Source organism: Colletes latitarsis, chromosome 4 (genome assembly GCF_051014445.1).
Source record: "Colletes latitarsis isolate SP2378_abdomen chromosome 4, iyColLati1, whole genome shotgun sequence".
NCBI classification, from domain to species: domain Eukaryota; kingdom Metazoa; phylum Arthropoda; class Insecta; order Hymenoptera; family Colletidae; genus Colletes; species Colletes latitarsis.
The window spans coordinates 32,747,512-32,767,367 of record NC_135137.1 but is presented as its reverse complement, the minus strand read 5'-3'; the positions used below and the strand labels follow the sequence as shown (position 1 = coordinate 32,767,367).

General features: G+C 27.8%; 5 protein-coding genes across 10 annotated transcripts; 3 read left to right on the top strand and 2 right to left on the bottom strand.

Moving 5' to 3' along the window:
- Positions 1 to 83: 83 nt before the first annotated feature.
- Positions 84 to 7,326, top strand: LOC143341086 (vitellogenin-2). Of its 3 annotated transcripts, XM_076763695.1 has the most exons (22): positions 386 to 476; positions 841 to 1,076; positions 1,222 to 1,467; positions 1,605 to 1,763; positions 1,916 to 2,058; positions 2,184 to 2,331; positions 2,512 to 2,696; positions 2,784 to 3,103; positions 3,212 to 3,387; positions 3,456 to 3,673; positions 3,778 to 3,997; positions 4,078 to 4,279; positions 4,441 to 4,657; positions 4,729 to 4,886; positions 4,966 to 5,108; positions 5,177 to 5,310; positions 5,400 to 5,526; positions 5,598 to 5,780; positions 5,843 to 6,172; positions 6,290 to 6,545; positions 6,668 to 6,947; positions 7,015 to 7,326. In XM_076763695.1, the coding sequence occupies exons 1-22, from the start codon at positions 455 to 457 to the stop codon at positions 7,184 to 7,186; spliced, it is 4,275 nt and encodes a 1,424-aa protein (XP_076619810.1). In that variant the 5' UTR covers positions 386 to 454; the 3' UTR covers positions 7,187 to 7,326. The 3 variants fall into 3 exon arrangements, with proteins under 3 accessions (XP_076619811.1, XP_076619810.1, XP_076619809.1); XM_076763694.1 differs by lacking the exon at positions 386 to 476 and having other exon boundaries at positions 756 to 1,076; XM_076763696.1 differs by lacking the exon at positions 7,015 to 7,326 and having other exon boundaries at positions 84 to 1,076; positions 6,635 to 6,811.
- A 234-nt stretch (positions 7,327 to 7,560) lies between these two features.
- On the bottom strand, positions 7,561 to 10,818 carry Mh (DNA-dependent metalloprotease SPRTN). Of its 2 annotated transcripts, XM_076763698.1 has the most exons (6): positions 10,608 to 10,818; positions 10,197 to 10,394; positions 9,846 to 10,006; positions 9,649 to 9,757; positions 9,329 to 9,448; positions 7,567 to 9,251 (listed from the first exon to the last, which is right to left on the bottom strand). In XM_076763698.1, exons 2-6 carry the CDS (start codon positions 10,296 to 10,298, stop codon positions 7,680 to 7,682), a joined length of 2,064 nt encoding a protein of 687 aa, XP_076619813.1. In that variant the 5' UTR covers positions 10,299 to 10,394; positions 10,608 to 10,818; the 3' UTR covers positions 7,567 to 7,679. The 2 variants fall into 2 exon arrangements, with proteins under 2 accessions (XP_076619814.1, XP_076619813.1); XM_076763699.1 differs by lacking the exons at positions 9,649 to 9,757; positions 10,197 to 10,394; positions 10,608 to 10,818 and having other exon boundaries at positions 7,561 to 9,251; positions 9,846 to 9,959.
- A 173-nt stretch (positions 10,819 to 10,991) lies between these two features.
- Positions 10,992 to 14,897, top strand: Deltacop (coatomer subunit delta). Its single transcript, XM_076763712.1, has 8 exons — positions 10,992 to 11,102; positions 11,284 to 11,323; positions 11,971 to 12,194; positions 12,311 to 12,699; positions 12,769 to 12,939; positions 13,005 to 13,318; positions 13,406 to 13,722; positions 13,951 to 14,897. The coding sequence occupies exons 1-8, from the start codon at positions 11,100 to 11,102 to the stop codon at positions 14,038 to 14,040; spliced, it is 1,548 nt and encodes a 515-aa protein (XP_076619827.1). The 5' UTR covers positions 10,992 to 11,099; the 3' UTR covers positions 14,041 to 14,897.
- Positions 14,898 to 15,094: 197 nt separating this feature from the next.
- Positions 15,095 to 17,781, bottom strand: LOC143341095 (uncharacterized). 3 transcript variants are annotated; one of them, XM_076763716.1, is made up of 7 exons: positions 17,679 to 17,781; positions 16,798 to 16,824; positions 16,356 to 16,629; positions 16,162 to 16,294; positions 15,483 to 15,703; positions 15,273 to 15,420; positions 15,095 to 15,189 (listed from the first exon to the last, which is right to left on the bottom strand). In XM_076763716.1, the coding sequence occupies exons 3-7, from the start codon at positions 16,620 to 16,622 to the stop codon at positions 15,122 to 15,124; spliced, it is 837 nt and encodes a 278-aa protein (XP_076619831.1). In that variant the 5' UTR covers positions 16,623 to 16,629; positions 16,798 to 16,824; positions 17,679 to 17,781; the 3' UTR covers positions 15,095 to 15,121. The 3 variants fall into 3 exon arrangements, with proteins under 3 accessions (XP_076619831.1, XP_076619830.1, XP_076619832.1); XM_076763715.1 differs by lacking the exon at positions 17,679 to 17,781 and adding an exon at positions 17,160 to 17,218; XM_076763717.1 differs by lacking the exon at positions 17,679 to 17,781 and having other exon boundaries at positions 16,192 to 16,294; positions 16,798 to 16,942.
- Positions 17,232 to 19,723, top strand: Argrs-m (arginyl-tRNA synthetase, mitochondrial). Its single transcript, XM_076763700.1, has 5 exons — positions 17,232 to 17,365; positions 17,707 to 18,865; positions 19,029 to 19,156; positions 19,247 to 19,470; positions 19,565 to 19,723. The coding sequence occupies exons 1-5, from the start codon at positions 17,330 to 17,332 to the stop codon at positions 19,713 to 19,715; spliced, it is 1,698 nt and encodes a 565-aa protein (XP_076619815.1). The 5' UTR covers positions 17,232 to 17,329; the 3' UTR covers positions 19,716 to 19,723.
- The last annotated feature ends 133 nt before the right edge of the window (positions 19,724 to 19,856 follow it).

The window sequence follows — 19,856 nt, the reverse complement described above, 5'->3', positions numbered from 1 at the left end:
TAAATTAGTAGTTCTACTATGTATTATATTTCTTTCCACCATAGCTTCTAAATAACAAGTCATCACCATGCAAATTTTATGAAGGAGAAAATATATGAATCTAGACATGAAGTAAAATAAATTGTATTATATTTCTCAGCTCGTTTTATCTTTACACCATGTTTTTAGAAATGAATTTTAGTGTACAATTTTGTCTCAAGTTATTACTACAAAATAATTAATTTTCGCAAGTGATCATTTTGAAGAAAAAATAAACTTTTCTATGATTCATACATTACATAAAAATATACAGAGGAAACGTAACATACTGATTTATACGATTGAAGATAATTTAGGAAGGAGATAAGTTTTACTCACACAGATGGTGAAGACGTATTCATGGGTCACAGAGATAGAGACAGTAAGGGTCATCTCTTGACTCTTATGAACTCAGTTCACTTTTGTTAAGCTACCAATGCACACCATGAAATTAACAGGTATAGAGCCAACATACTTATTTAAAATTATACATCATTTTTTAATTAAGGCACATTAGTAAACACTGGTTGTTAATATACCAGTAATAAATTACTTTGACTTCAATAATACATTATTATTTAATGATATTCAGTATTGGAGAAAATAAATATTTACAATTTCGTTTAAATACTTATTGATTAAAATTTGTAGTATAATTTGGTATTAATTTTAATGATATTAATTATACAATTGTAAATTTGCTTAAAGATTATATTATTGAAACAAACTGACTTCATAACTATAATAAGATAATGAGATTAAATTGGGAAATTAATAAATATTCTATTTACATATTAATTAAAAACAAACATTCTCTTACAGATACCACTTATTTGTTACAAATATTGGCACACCAATTTGGGAAAAGTGTGTTTCTATTTCTTCTGTTGTGTAACAATTGTACTGCATACAATATATTTGAATCAGGAAAAGAATATACATATTCCTACAATGCACTTTCAAATTCTGGTGTTTTGTTACCATCTAGTGCATCATCTTCATGGGGGTTCCATGGAAAACTTGTAATTCAAGCAAAACAAAATGTAGTTGTAATGCAGGTATGCTTCACAATCATATTAAAATTGGTATTATGGTGTGAAAAATAATAAAGTTGAAACAAGACATTAATGGTACATTATCAATGATACTATATAATAAGGAAACATTTATTCAATTCAATTTTCAATCAATACTTTTATATAGTTGGAATCATTGAAGTTAACTACATGGAATGGTAACATACAAGAAAAAGGAGAAGATCATGACATTACAGATGAGGTAGCAGAACTTCTGAAACCATTTCAAATTACATACAGGAATGGTCTTGTTGAAAATTTTAGCACTGAAGCTATATCTCCTTGGTCCACAAATATAAAAAGAAGTATAGCCGGAATTTTACAATTAGATCTCTTTAATTTAGAAAAGGAAGCAGCCTTTCATTCAACTGAAGTAAGTGATTGTATCTGTACACTTACAATTTTTGCATTGTAAAAAACTTCATTCTTCCAAAAGAAGTTCTAACTCCATTACTGGTAAAAAACAATATTTTCATTTTTAGTGTCACTATAAATATGTTTATATTATAGAGAAATCACTATGGACAATGTAACATTGAATACATTGTTAATCCTGAAGAAGAAAATGAATTGGTGATAAGGAAATTTTTAGATCCTCGAATATGCATTGGTCATCCTCATTATACATGGTCAAATGTTCCCAAAATGTTGTGTCCAAATGGAGATCAAGTGAGTATATAATTTTGTACATACAATTATATGACATAAATAAAATTAATATACGTCTTAAAATTATTAGAAAGTCTTCTCTTATTGTATATGAACATTTTACAAGATAATTTTGTGTTTAATATAATAAAACAGCCTTTATGTGTGCTTAGAATCCAGTATTAAAATCTAGTGAAAGGTTGTATAAAGTTAAAATAAAAGGATTTTTGAATGAAATTTTGTTTGTTAATGCTACTGGAGGCATATATATACAACCTTTTCAAAGTTTTGGAGATGTTCAGTTTCATTTCACAAGGTATGTTCAATCAAATAAAATGTTTTTATACCAAAAAATTCGATTACAGTAACAAAGAAATTGTATTGTTTGTTATATGCTTATTTGACTTATAACTTATTTTATATTTATTTTCCTTAATACAGGCAAGTTTTTAAATTAATTTCGGTGAAAGACATCATAAATAAGATACCTACTAAAGATTTACACCCTAAAGTTTTACAACACGAACTCCCAGAACTTGACCTTACACAAGGTAGAGGTACTCCTGATAAAAGTACTGTTTTTAAATCTGTAAGTTACATTTAAATTTACTCATAATTGTAACATACGTTATTTGATTTTTATCCTTAACGATAAATAATTTTATATGCTATTAATAAAAATTTAATAGTACATGATTTATAAATTACAGTTAATAAAACTAAAACATATTTCCTCTGCAATTTATAATAATATATCTACGTGTTGCAGATAGGAACTTTATTAGATAAATTAAGTCAGAGACTTGAAACTCCTGGTTTGGATACAGAGACTGATAATTTACATAATACAACGATTTCTGTTTTACTTTATTATCTTGGGATGTTAGATGTTGCTGATTTACGTACTGCATATACAACAATTTCAGGAACAAGTTACAAAGAAGAAACGATACGGTGCTCGAAAACATAGTTAATTTGTACAGCTTTAATATATAGTTTATAAAATAGAATATATAATTTTATTCTTTTATATTATTATAGGAATATGTTTTTGGAAGCTCTGCCGCAAGTAGGTACAAAAGAAGCCGCACTGTTCATATTGGAATTAATTCAAGATAAAAAAGTATCGGACATGTCCGCAATTCAACTTCTTACTCAGTTACCATTCCATGTACGAAAGCCTGATGTCCAACTGTTAGTAAATCTACAAACATTTTTAAATTTGCCAGAAAAAATATCTGCTGAAGTTCAAAATACAGCAATTCTTACATATGGTACATTGATCTATAAAACATGTTTACTATATTGTCCATATGAAATGTTAGATGATTATGTGCGTCTATATCTTGATAAGTTTACAGGTATATAATAATTATTATTTAAATGCATGTATTAATATATAAGACATAAATTTTCAACATTTCTTACATTGTTATTATATTATTATAATAATAATAAATAATTCGTAGAGACGAAGGAATACGAAAAGAAAATGATTTGGCTAGAAGGATTAGCAAATATACAATTGGGAAGAGTAGTAGAATTTTTAGAACCTATTGCAAGTAGTAATAATGCAGAATCTCGTCATTTTCGTGTCCTTGCTGCTTGGGCATCGCTTCCAACAGCTCCTTTGAGACCCGATGTTGTAAGTATTTAATTCTTTTTTGTGATGTAATAAATTATTAGATATGATTCTCTTATTTCTTGTTGTAGATATATCCAGTTTATTGGCCAATTTTAATAAATAGAACTGAACATTTAGAAATGAGAGTAGCTGCATTGACATTACTTATTGTTTCAAGCCCTACACCAAGCAGACTGATATCATTATATTGGTACATGCAAAGTGAACCCAATCAACATTTGTACAACTATTTTTATACCACTTTAAAGTCTTTGGAACACACTACATACCCTTGTTACGTTCATATGTATGTAAAGATGTAATACAACACTTTTTCTTCAGTGGAATTTTTAAACGCTGTGGTTCTGTATTTTTAAATTACAATTTTCTGTATTATAATTGTCATTACAGAGGTGCTATAGCTGCACAATTTACACGAGTACTTCATCGATCGTCAAATCATGAATATCTAATTACTGGTAATTATATATTCGATTATCAAGACAAATATAGAAAATTCGGTTCTATGATAGGTGGTATCGTCATCGCTAATTCTATGACAAATATGCCAGAGGTTTTATATGTAACTTTGAATACTTATGGAAGTGGAGTAAATATAAATCATGTATCTGTAAGTATTAGTTTAGAACTACCTTTTTAATGAAAATACTATATATTAATAATATTATTTAAAAAATCATGAATGTACAGTTATATATAAAAGCTGAAGGCCTCATGCAATCATTATCAACATATCTTGAGGGGCCAACACAAGTAAAGGATATACTGAAGCAATTTAAATTAGACCAAAAACAAAATGGACCTGTACATTTAGAAATAATTGCACGTATTCAAGAAAAAACAGTTCTGTGCCTCCACTTAAATGAAACAAATATTATTGCAGGATTTAAATGTAAGTTAATAAATTACGTAATTTTTATTTTTATAGACAGAATTACGTAGAAAAGAAAACAACTTTCTTGTTTTATTTATTTTACTTATAAGAACTGTTGTGTTTTAACCATTCTGTTAAAATAATGAGCATATAATTCTAATGTCGTTTAATTTCATTAGATCTTTCATCTTTATCTAACAAAATATACCATATATATCAAAATGTGGAATTTCATGTTAATCAACAACGTATTAATGTGCCACTAACATTAGAATCTGTACAAGTCACAGATCTAGGAGCAAATGTCCGATTTGCAGTTACCACTACATCATTATTCTCAATGAGAGGAAATTTTACACATGTTTCAAATGGCAGAAATAATCATGTCATATTACGGTATGAAATAACTGTTTCTTTTTTAATCATTTTTTTAATACAATTTAATACTATAAATATATCATTTTTAGTACATCTATTCATGGATCACAAGTAATTGAAAATTATAATCCTCTAATTGATGTATGGCATAGTGCAGAAAGAGAACATTCTGTACATGGATATCTTCCAGTCAACATTACAATTGGATTGGAAGAACGACCTTTTATTTCATACAATACTCCAGGAGGTACTAACAATTTTAATCATTACCTTTCAGAAGCAGAATTTATTATGCTTTATATTAAAAATCAAACGTGTTTATATAGAGCATCTTAAAATGGGTCTCACATTTCATGCACGAACATCCACCAACATAAAAGGTGCAAATATTAAAGCAAAATTAAATAAAATTTGTCCTAATTGCACTCGATTATTCGTAGTCACAAAGTCTCCAACATATAAACCACATGTAAGTAGTATTTAAATATTTTTTCTAATAACTTTAAAGGTGAAAGACATTAATTGTTTTTACCGTAGGATACAGATTTATTTCAAACTGACTTAGCAGAATTAGGAGGTCAAATATGTGTAAAACTTTTCGATTGCGAAAATGCAATATCACGAGAGAAATTAATCCGTGACGTGTTCTCTTCGCATCAAGCTAATTATCCGTAAGTTAAATGATTCTCATATTTTCTCTTATAAAAGATAAAAAAATGATAAGTATCAATAACTGTATCTTAATTCTGAATTGTTGTAGTATTTGGCCAATTTTGCAGTTTGCTTTAACGGCACTTCATTTCTTAGATTACTACACATATGTACCACCAAAAGGTAGCTGTGGATTAGCTGCTTATATTAGTACAATTGATACAAAACGAACTCAGGTTAATAGATTAAGACTTTTCGTACATTAAACACATAGATTGTAAATTTTACATTAGGTATGTTTTGTTAGGTCAGATTTGAATATATCAAAAATCCAAACCATCATATAGTGTCTTTGACACGTACAAACACCGAATCATCACAAATTCTTCAACAATGGAATTTAGCTGCACTTTATGAAATTACTAGTTGGATCTCTGACACGTTAAAAATTAAAGCAACTAAAATTGTACCAGGTCAACAAGTTTTAAAAGTAAGTTGTTTGTTTACATTACAAATAGAAAAAAAAGGTAACTTACATGCTTTGTTGTTTAGTTTTGTTTAGAAGTAGAAAAAGAGATACCTTGGGAATGGGATTTTCTTAGTACTAAACCAAGTGATTCTGCTAGGATCATTTTAAATGCTATTTGGGGATTTTCTAATACAGCAAAAGGTAAATGTAGTGGATCCTCAGTCACATTAAATTTAATTGGTGAAATTAGTGAAGGTCAATTGAAAGAAGTTAAAGAAGCAAAATGGCCCTATGAAGAATGTCGGGAACAATCTAAAGGAAAACAATTTATTCCATTTTCTGATGCATGCTATGAAGCTTCAAGGGAGCTATCAACTCTAAGAAAATATCAAATAATTGTACAACATGAAAATGTAAGTTTAAGTTTATAAGTAAGTATTGTTACTTATAAAGATAAGATATTTTTCTACAATGGTCTACTAAAATAAAGAGAAATCTATTACAATGTTAACTATAATAATCACAATTAGGTACCAGCAAATTTAATGCGATTAGCTTGGAAATTCCGTGCCTTTTATGATTTTATCGGCGGCAACAGTAGTTCTGATTCTATTTCCAATGAATTTGTTGTGACTGCGACATTTCCGAAAGAGTCAGATATTGGCGAATTATCGCTTAACAACGATAAAGTAGCTATTGAATATAATTACAATTTTATAGATTACTTTTTAACGAGAACTAGAATTCACAAGTATATGGACTGGTCAGTTTTGAAAACATTTTTTGGTAAGTCGGTGTGCCTCTGTTTAGGTTATATTTTTGTAGAAAGCTAGTTAATTGTTTGTACCTGCAGAATTGATTCTATTTGATTACAGTACCTTACCTGTCTTAATCACTTCCAAATTTAGGCACATGTGTTGTGACACCAGACTTTATAAAATCGATTCACAACGTAAATTACACGTTCGGTAACGAATGCGAAGTTTTGTTACTTGGTCAGTGTTACAATGAAAATCCAAAATACGCGCTATCTGCGCGAAATGACCTATATGGTGTTAAGGTCAATATATATGATGAAATAGATACTGTACGAATTATACCAAACTCAACCGGAGGAACGCTATACAATAATACGTTACATATTTCACTACCAAAAACCTACATGTTTCACACCCTGGGCTCTAAAAAGTGATTATTAATATTAAAAAAAATAATAAGATAACACATGATATTTCAATAAAATGTTATGTTTCAGGGTGAGATTGGATGGTAATACTATTGACATGATAGTTCCAAATCTCTATTTATATATGCATTGGACTCAAGAACAAATTCTTCTGTTCTTTCCAACATATTTACTAGAATTTAGTTGTGGTATATGTACACTAAGGTCTTTCAATACTAATAATTTGTATGAAAAATTATAAAACTTTATATTTATGCACAAAATTAATTTAACATGGAAAAGATAGTTAACATAAATTAACATTTATTTTGTTATTCGATTTGTGTTAATATACTGCCACAATTAAAGCATTTTATAGTGTGGTCTATTCAGGAATAGTATTTAGCTTTATAATTGTAATTTGAAAGAATTTTGTAAATGCTATAAAAAAGTGGAGTGTTAATTATTTATAAATATACTGATTTTATGTACAAAATTATAATTTGAATTTAATGTTTATTTTTTACGAAATATAATTAAAATATAAATTTAAATATTTTATATTTCGTATAAAATAATGATATTAATTTGCAAAATAATATAAATTTATTTCAAAAATAAATACAAAATGGCAGTATATAATTGGAAGAAAACGAACGAAATTTATAAATATTTAAATAAAAACTATACAATTCATATCTCCTTATTTTACATCTACAATGTGTATCACATTATCAACAAATGTTTTACTGCAGTCATGTGTCTTTAAGACATACATCTAAATGTTGATTCATGAAAGATTCTGATATTAATTGCATACAAACAGGGCAAGGATATTTATTATGCTGGTCAATTGATACTTTTACACTAGTTTCTGGTATTTCTGCGTCATTACAATTTGTTGATAATACTGATTCATCATTAAAAAGATTTCCAATACAGTCTTCTAAGTGATCATTTAACGATATCTCGGGAGGAATAAATATATTACAGACTAAACATTTTTGTGATGTATGACTTACATTATTTTCCTCTGACACTAAATTAGGGCAAAGATCTTTTAAGTCCTCGGTAATTGAAGTGAAGGATGAATTACCACTGGAACTACTTATGGAAATTATACTATCATCTTTAGTTTCATTTGCATCATTTTTGTCATCTAATTTAATAGTCGAATCATTTTGTTTACTCGTATCTAACAGACATTTATCAAGATGTACATTTATATCCTTAAGCTCGAAACTTTCATCACATACAGGACAATTTGTTATTTTTAAATTTTCTGATTTTTCTAATTTTGGTTGCTTGTTTAAAAATGTAATCATATCGCTTTTTCTTTTTCGCATGGTTGAAGTATTATCTATTTTTACTTGCGATTTGGCAGAATTGACATCATCAGTTATCTTTAAGCAAGAATCTATATGTTTATTTATATCATCGTTTGACACAAAATTACTGCATATTGGACACTCTGCAAGTTTTACCGCATTTGACGGCTGATTACTATTATTATTAATAGTCGGTTCTTTGGTCTTTGCGGTAATGAATGTACCTATTGCTTTTTTTGATACTTTAATATCTATGTTTGATTCAGGATGCCTTTTACTAGTATCAAATTTACTTAACAAATTACTTCGTCCAGTATTAGAACCACCAAGAGTCTCAGAAGAAGAAAATTTAGGTTTATCCAAAATTGAATTGCTAGATTTCTGTGAATTATTTAAGGTGCTTGGACCACCTATTCCCCAACCATAAACATTATTCGTATTATTTCCAAGTTTTTTAAATCTATTTAGTAAGTCTGTTGCATTCGACTGTGATTTGATGTTCTTCACAGGGGTCGTGGTTGTTGATGTAGTGTTACGCTTCTGCGAACTATTTGAATTAGTTGGACTCTTTGTACTCCAATCATGAACATTATTTGTTTTAGTCCCAAAATTTTTGAATCCGTTCAATAAATTCGAAGTATTTGAGAATGATTTGATATTTTTAAGAGTGGATGTAGGTGATGATGTAGCAGTAGAAGAATTAGGTTTTGTAAACCAGTTCAACATATTATTTGTTGAATTTTTACTTTTTGAAACAGGCTTTGTTTTTTCTTTATTCTTCGAATTTTTTACTTTAAAATTCTCAGGTTCCTTAATTTTAATAAACTGACCGTCACAATTTTGCTGATGTTCTTTCCACCAAAAATCATTTGGACCTGGTGCACGATTCATAGCTCTACGTACTGTTCCGAAATATGGAGCCCTTTTTTGACAAGGACCATTACATCTCCACCAATGTTGTTTATACAATTTAACTTCATCATGAAAGCTGTGGTATATCTGTAGAAAAAAAACATATTTATTACAAAATATTGAAATCAACATATTAGATTAGTTATTTTATTATGGATACATACAGTAATTTTTGTTCCAGCTGATTTATTTATTCTGTCCATATGTTTACAAAACTCTGGACCATGCCCATCTCTATCACGATTATTGTTGGTAATAAACAAATATCCATGAATCATTTCATGCTACAATGCAAAGCATGGATATTATAAAATAATTTGTGCATAAAATTAAATTAACTCTTTAACTGTAGACGAATTTTATTTTAATTAAAATATTATATTTTTAATTCATATAAAAGATTTAAAACAAACTTTCTGAACAACCTAATAATTTTATATAGTATCAAATATAACTTAAATGATTTATAATAATAAAAACTTACCAATAAAGTTTCCACAAGATCCTTTCTTGGTCTAAGTTTTAACAAAGGTTCACTAAGTGAAATTATACATTGTCGATTTCGAGGATGAAAAGAACATATGCCAGCACAACTACATTTTATAAATAATGAAATTAATTTATAAATATTATCTAAATAATGTGTATATACATGTACATTAAGATCCATAGATTGTTTACCTTGTCATTCTACGACTCCATTTAACTTCTACAGGCAATAAAACATTCCAAAAGAAACGTTCATTAAATTGCACAAACAATGTATAAATATTGGGAGTTGGATCAATTAGTTCTAATGTTTGATCAATTAATGTCCTTGGCTTATAATTTTCTTTATCCTTCTGGAAGTATTTTTGATAATATTAAAAATCAATTTATAACAAGTATTTAATATCAGAAAATTATGCATGAACCGTTTTGAAAAACTGTTAAAGTATACATTATTACAATGTAATAAAAAATATAATTACGTAATGTTGTTTAAAACAAACATTCGTTTTAATGATTTTAATTTAAGAAAAAAGAACCTACTTTTTTTGGTAAAATTGCATTTTCCGTCAATCCGAAGCAATGATCTTGTTGATATAACTCACATGCCAATTCAAAATCACGCGATTCTTGTGACTTCATCATAATTTACAAATTAATAATTCTTGATGAAATAGACACAAGCATATAAAAAAAAGTAATTATACTATATAATATAGCAATTTCCAATTATTTATTTACCTATAATGTAAAACATATTATTAATAAAACCAATAATTCTACATTACATCCTGTGCTATATCCATTATATTTAAAACTGACATGTGCAAACAAGTTCTTTGCATATAAAATGTAAGGCTATTATAGACGAGGTGTGTATCCTCGAGCTAACCTAACCCATACCTCGTCTGTGATGTTACATTGTTGGACTACAGTAACGTGTGCCTAACTTACCATTAGAGTACAGAGTAACAACTCTTGTTATCTATTGTTGTCTGTTATTGTCTGTTGTTGTCTATTGTTACTCTGTGACCAGAATGTTACAAATAGTAACTGATTCTCGCAAGTTCTCCCTTAAGCGTCTAATTTCTCTAAAGAATCAAACATTCAAACGATTGTTTCTAAAGTAAGATTTGCTAAGTGAACTTTACTGAATAAAGCTCTCGAAGAAAATATCAATATTTTTTTTAACATTTCTTGTTCCAAAAATACTAATTTTTGTCGCTACACATCGTTCGTGGTATCAGAAAATTCCAAAACGATATCCGTACTTTTGAATCATCTAACTCGTGGCTTATATCTTTCGTCATGCCACACGTCAGCTACAGTGCGCCCTCTGCTCGTGCCCTCGTATTTGTATATATGATGTGGATGGAAGATTGGCTTATATAAAAATTGTATTAGGTTAATCGTACAACACGTAACGTATTAAAATAATTCGTAAAAATGGTGAGCATTTACATATTACTGAATTTAAGTCATTGTCACTATATGCGAACCTTAAAAGATATTTACAGCGAAGCTATGCCAATGCACTTAACACAGATGTCAATTACCGTTCACGGTTATTGCCGAAATGAATAATAAATTAAATCTTAGTGTACGATAAAACAGGTTGTTTTTGTTTCAGGTACTTATTGCTGCGGCGGTTTGCACTAAAGCAGGCAAAAGTAAGTAATGCTTCGCTTTGACCGCACCTGTTGTGTGTGTGTATGCGTGTGTGCGCGCGCTGTGTGTGTGATGTTATACTATATTTCTTAATATTCACATGATTATACTTTTAATTGTCAATCCATTTCGTTTTTAGCTATTATAAACACTTCTTCACATGAATTACTTTTGTATGTATGAAATGTTTCCTAGAAACTTGATACTTGCAATATAATAGTATAAATTAAATGATATTTAATTGTCAAATTTTGTACTTTATTTCACAGGAAAAATCTTTCTATCAACGTGTGGGCATTAATTTTCAATTTATCTAGATATGTTTAAATTTGGTGCTGTAAAAACAATGGAAAAGAACTTCAGTAGTTACAAACAATTACATTAATATGAGAATTAGCGAATAGATCAAAAAATCATCAAGTAGTATCAAGTTTCAGGATGTTTATATATTTTTTATATTTTATTGAGAAAACATACAGCACTAATAATTACATTTAATAATCATAAATCATTTTCTTGTGACCATTTTTTGTACAATATTACTTAAAATAGTTACTACATTTGTCATGAATTATTTAAGTTGTTTTTGTTTAAGAAAAGTTTGATCTATTGATTAAAACTAATAAGTAGAATTTTATAAAAATTTCAGCTATTATTTCTCGTCAATTCGTTGAAATGACAAAAGCCAGAATAGAAGGTTTACTTGCTGCATTTCCAAAGTTAATGAGTTCTGGAAAACAACATACATTTGTAGAAACAGAATCTGTGAGATATGTTTATCAACCTTTGGAAAAAGTATACATGCTATTGATTACAACAAAAGCTAGTAATATATTAGAAGATTTAGAAACATTAAGACTCTTTGCAAGAGTTGTAAGTATTCCTTAAATATAAAATGTATAATTATTCTTCAATTATTCAGCACATATCTAATTCTTAATAATAATAAATTAAGTTTAATTAATAATTTTATATAATACAATTTCTAGATTCCAGAATATTGTAATTCAATAGATGAACTTGAAATAGCTGAAAATGCATTCAATTTGATATTTGCATTTGATGAAATAGTTGCACTGGGATATAGGGAAAGTGTCAACTTAGCACAAATTAGAACATTTGTGGAAATGGATTCACATGAAGAAAAAGTCTATCAAGCAGTGAGAATGACTCAAGAAAGAGAAGCTAGGAATAAAATGCGTGAGAAGGCAAAGGAATTACAAAGGCAACGAATGGAAGCAAATAAAAAGAGTAGTCTCAAAAGTCCTGGATTTGGTAATGCTTTTGGAAGTGGTAGTAACTTTACAGTAATTCTCAATGTAGGAGATACTGCAAATTTCATACCAGAACCAGTTAGACCTTCGTATACACCAACACAGTAAGGAATAATATAATGCTTTACAACATTAAGAATTGTGTTATAAACACATTTTTATTCTTTACAAAGGAAACCGGTTAATACTGGACCAGGCGCAATGAAATTAGGAGGGAAATCTCGTGATGTTGATTCTTTTGTTGATCAATTAAAAGAAGAAGGAGAAAACGTTGTAACAACACCTTTACCCGCATCGGGTGCAAAACCCACATCAATCGCACCACAGACAATCAATACAGAATCGTAAGAATTTGTTACATTTAATAATATGTCATTTATCGTTAGCATATAAATCTTTTTATTTGAAGAGTTCACCTGCGACAGGAAGAACGACTTAACGTACGAATTGGTCGAGATGGTGGTTTGCAACACTTTGAATTACATGGTTTGGTGACATTACATATCTCAGATGAAAAATGGGGCCGAATTCGTGTACAATTAGAAAATAAAGATTCGCGAGGGATCCAGTTACAAACACATCCTAATGTAGATAAGGAATTATTTAGATCTCGCGGTCAAATAGGTTTAAAAATTCCTACAAAACCATTCCCACTAAATACTGATGTTGGTGTATTAAAGTGGCGTTTACAAGCTCAAGATGAAACAGCATTACCTATCTCAAGTAGGAATTGTTTATTAAATTGCATAAAATTCGATGTATTGTTCGATATGTAATAAAGAATAATTTTTCTTTTATTTTTTAAAACAGTAAATTGTTGGCCTTCCGAAAATGGAGAAGGTGGATGCGATGTCAACATAGAATATGAATTAGAACAACTTAATCTCGAGTTAAATGACATTCAAATAAACATTCCATTGCCCATGGGTTGTACTCCCATTGTAAGTGAATTTGACGGGCAATACACACACGAAGCACGACGAAATATGCTTGTATGGTCTCTACCAATAGTTGATGAAACAACAAACTCAGGTTCAATGGAGTTCTCAGCACCTTCTTCTACACCTGCTGATTTCTTTCCCCTTCGCGTCTCATTTTCATCAAAGACATCATATGTCGATATTAAGGTATGTTATACATAAAATTGATTAAAGTTAACAAAAATGGTATTAATGTAAAAATTTTTGTGAAGCTTGTGTGCTATTTGTCTGATATCTTGATAAGTGAATATATTTTTTTTAGCGATAGAGCAATAAACTGATAAGAATAAAATTCTATGTCTTAGTATTAATGAAAAGTAGAATTTTACTATTTAATGCTCCATAAAATTACGAAAATATGTATTTTTTTTACAGGTAACCGAAGTTTTTCTCGTAGAAGATGAAAGTCCTGTTAAGTATTCTGTAGAAACAGTTTTCTTTACTGATAATTACGAAGTGGTATAAGTACCCAAAAAATGATCAGTTAACCACTTATGCTAATGTGTCCAAGGATACTAACTTAGGCGTTGTCTATTGGAACAAAAGTGATAAATATTTTCAGCTTAATAATTTCATTTCACATGACCACTATTTTTAACAAAAGTTAAAATAATAATGCATTAGAAGTGGTACGCTAATACGTGTCCTATGAATAATTTGTTCTATTTAGTACATGCCTAATGTCAAACTATTAAAGAAAACTGTACAAAGGTGTTTTATAATTGGTTAAGAAAGAACATTAAAAATTATTTTCACATTTTACGAGTTACACATATTATATACAAATAAATTAAATTATATTAGTTTCATTACACATTTTCGAAATTAGTTCCTTATAAATTTTGTACCGTTATGGAACCAGTATAATAGAAAATGAGATATTACTGTATGAAGAAACATAGCGATATTTTTTTGTATGTTACGTACATATGTATAACCATAAAGCCATAATAATTGCAGAAAATGATATATAATCATGTTTTAACAAAAGAATTTATTAAAGCATATAAGTGTATTAACTCGGTTCATTTTATTTTTTTAATAGTATTATTAGAAGCATTTAATGTTTTATATATTTCATTTTTAAGAAAAAAAAAAATATTACTTTATCTTTTTGCAAATATTAATAAAGAAACTAATGATATATGGAACCAAAAAAAAAGAAGAAGAAATGCACATAATTTAAACACATTTGTGTTATATAGTCGCTTGCTTGTTCTTAAAACAACGTTAATATAAAATACTATAAATGTTTGTATATATACATACAAAACATTATATTAATATTTTCAATTATTATGTTATTAAATGTAATAACATTACATGTTGTTTTTTTTTTACCTTTATGTTTATAAGTAAAAAGTTATTTACTACTTATTACTAAGTAAATGTGTATAAATAATCAACGAATTGTCTGTAAAATGTTTGTTCATAAAGATTTGAGAATATAAATTTCATTATTACATTCTCTGATAATGCATTCATTAAAAAATATCTATTATAAATAATTATACAGAAATGAAAATAAAACATGTTTATTGAAATGTTATTGTAATATGTCAGGTGGTACATTTATCACTTGTTGTAATAGATAATTTTCAATAACTGCTTTCGCTGAAAAAAATTAGTTGATGATTTCTTTGAAGTAACGAGTATAATGTGTTATTAATAATATATTCGGTGTAAATATTGTTTACCAGTTAATGAATTATTTAATACTGCTGCATGATAAGCACTTATATCATACATGTTACGACGCGTAACATCAGCTCCTCTTGATAATAATTCATAGCAAACATGGGGATGATCACCATGTGCTCCATATATCAATGGCGTATTACCTTCCTAAATTATTTAAAAAATACAATTATTAAACAATTTTAATTTTATAAATACTAATCCAGTACCTCGTCACTTGCATTTGAATCTGCACCATGGTTTAATAACAATTTTACAACATCATGATGTCCATAAGCAGCTGCCAAATGCAAAGGTGTTTCTCCATTAAGACCACGGTAATTTTTATTAGCACCAGCTTTAAGTAATTGCCTTGCACTGCCCAACTGGCCATATCCGGCAGCCCACATGAGACCAGTTAAACCCTTCTCATCAGGTGTATCTACAGTATCTTTATCACAATTCATCAATACATTTACAAATTATACAAAAAACAAATAAGTTACACTACTTAGTGCAATTCCAACAAGTCATCTATTGTTGAACATTCTCGACTATGTATTTCTGATAATCTTCGGAATAATAAACTTATAATACTCTATGATAAAAGAAAGAAAAAAATGTATTTCAACAAAAAGAAGTTACAAATATAAAATTAAACGGTAAAATTACTTACGTAGAATCAACATAAAGTACAAAATAAATATGGAACTATTAAGTAATTGTACATTTTAATTTAATATTTATGACTAACTTTTATATATTTTTTATTTAAAAAATGACTATAAATAGATAATCAAAAATGTTTAACAGAAATAATTTGTTATGTCTATATTAAATACTGCAGATTTTAATACTGTAAGCCTTACACCTAATAAGTAAGTTATTCACTTCTTTAAAGTAACATACTTGGATGTATGTGATCAGGAGTAAATTCACCTTGACCAGCTAATGTGTGAAATGTAATATCACTACCACCATAAAGTTGAGGTATTTCTGTTTGTGTGTTACCTCGTTGTAAATTTGTGAGCAAAGTGGGAGGCTAGAAAATTTTGAATAAAACAATGATGTCTTTAAAATACCTCAAACATTATAAAATCTACCTTATATGGTTGAAATGCACTCATTCTTGTAGCATCTTGCCATGCTCCTGGAGCCCATTGCCATTTATTTTCTATAGGCTCAGATTTACACCCTATATTAACATTTTCTGGCTTACAAATTAAAGGCCTTGGTCTGATACCAATTGTTGATTCTACTCCATCGCGTCCAATATTCTTAGTTTCAGTTGTACTATTGTTAGATTCTTGTTCTCCTTCTTCATCTTCCTCTTCTTTCATAATTAATTCAGAATGGATTTGATTCTCCATGTCTTTGCTAATTATCAGTAAAGAATAACACTAATCAATCATCACATAGTACACAAATATAATTAATAAAACATAAAACTATATGCACTTGTTTGACTTTTCGATTTTTTTAAACAACTTATTTAAAAGATGAACATTATAGATCATATGGCATATAAGAAAATTGAAAATTTACCTCACAAGTTGTTTGTTGTTTTATAACCTAGGAAACGTAATTCATTATTTTCTTCTCATTTTTTTACGTATAACCATTTTTACGAGCAAGTTTCCAGAATCTTTAAAAAGATTGCGATCACATTCAAACAAAGAATATACTTTCATTATTCCGCGAATGCTTTATCATCATTTTCTTAAGTTTTGTTTATCATACATTGAAATTGACTGTACGTTTTTGATGTTCAAACAGACAATTTTTACATGAACTTGAATTTAAGTACTTAAGAATCACATAAGTAATTGGCAATATTTTTCTTATTAAATATGAATTAAATTAAATGAAAACATAATAAATGTTAACTTATATAAAATGTTATTTACGAATCAGTAACAAGATTAACAAGAACTAGCCTGGAATGCTAGAGCTTCTAATAAGAAACGATGAAACGCTACATGATATAAACCATCCAAAGTATACTGCAAAAGATTAAATATAAAAGATTGAAATAATAATTGAAATATTCATTTCAAAATCATTGTATTTCTTTAACATGAGCAACAGTTTAAGGTCTATAATATTTAAAAAGGTGTGGTATTTTGGTTTCACTATTTCTAAATTCTTAACATTATAGTCATTACAGTTTCTTTATAGATAATTTTAAATTTGTAATTCCAAAGTTTATAATTATCGAATATCTATAGTAAATTTCTTATTTAACTATTTTATTAGCAATATGCAAAGAATGATTTATAGGTTATAAAAATGCCATTATTTGCCGGTTATTTGAACTGTTGAAAAGTCCTTTAAGTACGAATTATTATATTTTAGTAATCTGCAGTTAAATATTGTTTATATATATTAGAAACATATGCTAGTTTGTTAAAGAAATACTATATTACATGTAATTAAAATGATTATTTCTTGTAGGTTGTGAAACCACTACAACATTTAGACAATGTGCATCAAAATCAGATAATGACTAAGTTACATGTAAATTTAAATAAAGCAAATAACATGTATTGTTTTACACTTCCTTTAAAATCAAATTATTATAATGTAACAAATGAAGTTCAAAACATTGTAAAGAATGGTTCAGATGATACTTTTGATAATATAATAATAGAAGGTAGTACTATATACTTCAATATGCAAAGAGATAAATATATAAAGACAATTATAGAAAGTAATCTGTCTGGTTTAACACCGCCATTACTTGTAAACAAGAATAAAAATATTATAGTGGAATTTAGTTCACCAAACATTGCTAAACCATTTCATTTGGGACATTTACGTTCTACAGTTATAGGAAATTACATTGCTAATATAAATAATTTCTTACACAATAAAGTTAAAAAAATAAATTACTTAGGAGACTGGGGCACACAATTTGGTTTTATTTATTTGGGACTTGAAATGTCACATATTAATAATATTGAAATGCAAAACAATCCTATTGAGACTTTGTACAAAGCATATGTTACTGCTAATAAATTTGCTGAGACTGATTCAACAATAAACGAGCGTGCTAGAAAAATATTTAAACTATTGGAATTTGGAGACAATATTATTTCTGAGAAATGGGAAACATTTAAAGATTACACTGTTCAAGAATTAGAAAAAACTTATAAAAGACTAGGTGTATCTTTTGATGAGTATCATTGGGAGTCTATGTATACTGCTAAAAATATAAATAAAATTATTAGTCTGATGGAAGAACTGCAATTATTAACATTAGATATTAGGAACAGAAAGGTGATACCTTTAACTCAAAAAAGAAATATTCCAATTATTAAAAGTGATGGTTCAACATTATATATAACTAGAGATATTGCTGCTGCTGTAGATAGATTTGAAAAACATAAATTTGATAATATGTACTATGTTGTGGATAATGGTCAAACTGATCATTTTTCAAATTTGTTTCAAATTTTGGAAAAAATGGAAATGCCTTGGACAGATAAATTAATGCATGTTAAGTTTGGAAGAGTTCGTGGTATGAGTACAAGGAAAGGTACAGCAATATTTTTAAATGATATATTGAACAAAGCACAGGAAATTATGAGAAACAATCAAGAAAAAAGAAAAAGTAAGTAAACTATATTTATGATCATAATTTATTGCAACTAACATAAATTACTTGATTCACGAAATTTTGTAACTTTTATGTATTTAGAAGATTACTCAGTGATATTTTAATATAATAAATTCAAATTAAATGTAAATGTTTATGTGATATTATTTTATTTCAGCAACTAAAGTTAGTTTAAATGAATCTGATAACAGTTCTGATATTTTGGGCATGTCTGGTATTATTTTTCATGACTTAAAACAAAGAAGAATGAAAGATTATGAATTCGATTGGAATTTAATATTTAATGTGAGTTTGTTATAATAAACTATTACTCTCATTAAATATTATTTTAAGATATATTATTCATTAATCGTGGATAATATGTTTTGATATTAGATGAAAGGTGATACTGGAATAAAACTGCAATACACTCATTGTCGTTTAAACAATTTAGAACATACCAGTGGCGCTACTTTAATGACAGAGTGTAATCCAAATCTGTTACAAGAAGTAGAAATTGATGATTTAATTATATTAATTAGTAAATTTGATGAAGTAGTTCTTAAATCTTACGAAGAATTAGAACCGTGTATATTAGCGGTATATCTTTTATCTCTATGGTCAGTGTGATTATAATAAATTAAATATAATATTAGAATTTTGAACATATTAATTTTATACAAATCTTTCAACTGTAACAAATTTTTTTTATAGTAATGCTGTCAGTAAAACATTCAGCAACCTAAAAATAAAAGGTGAACCATCAGATTTAGGAAATCAAAGATTATTGTTATTTCATACAGTCAAAATTATACTTGCTGAAGGTATGAAATTACTTGGTTTAACACCTTTGGAAAAAATGTAAAGGCAGCATTGTATGCGATTATAGACAATTTCATTTGTCTGCTATTTAAAAAATATATAGTTTAAACAAATATCCTGAAGGATAAATAATGTTGTTAATTTTAAGAATAAGTCATAAGTTTTAATATTTTTTTAATGCTTA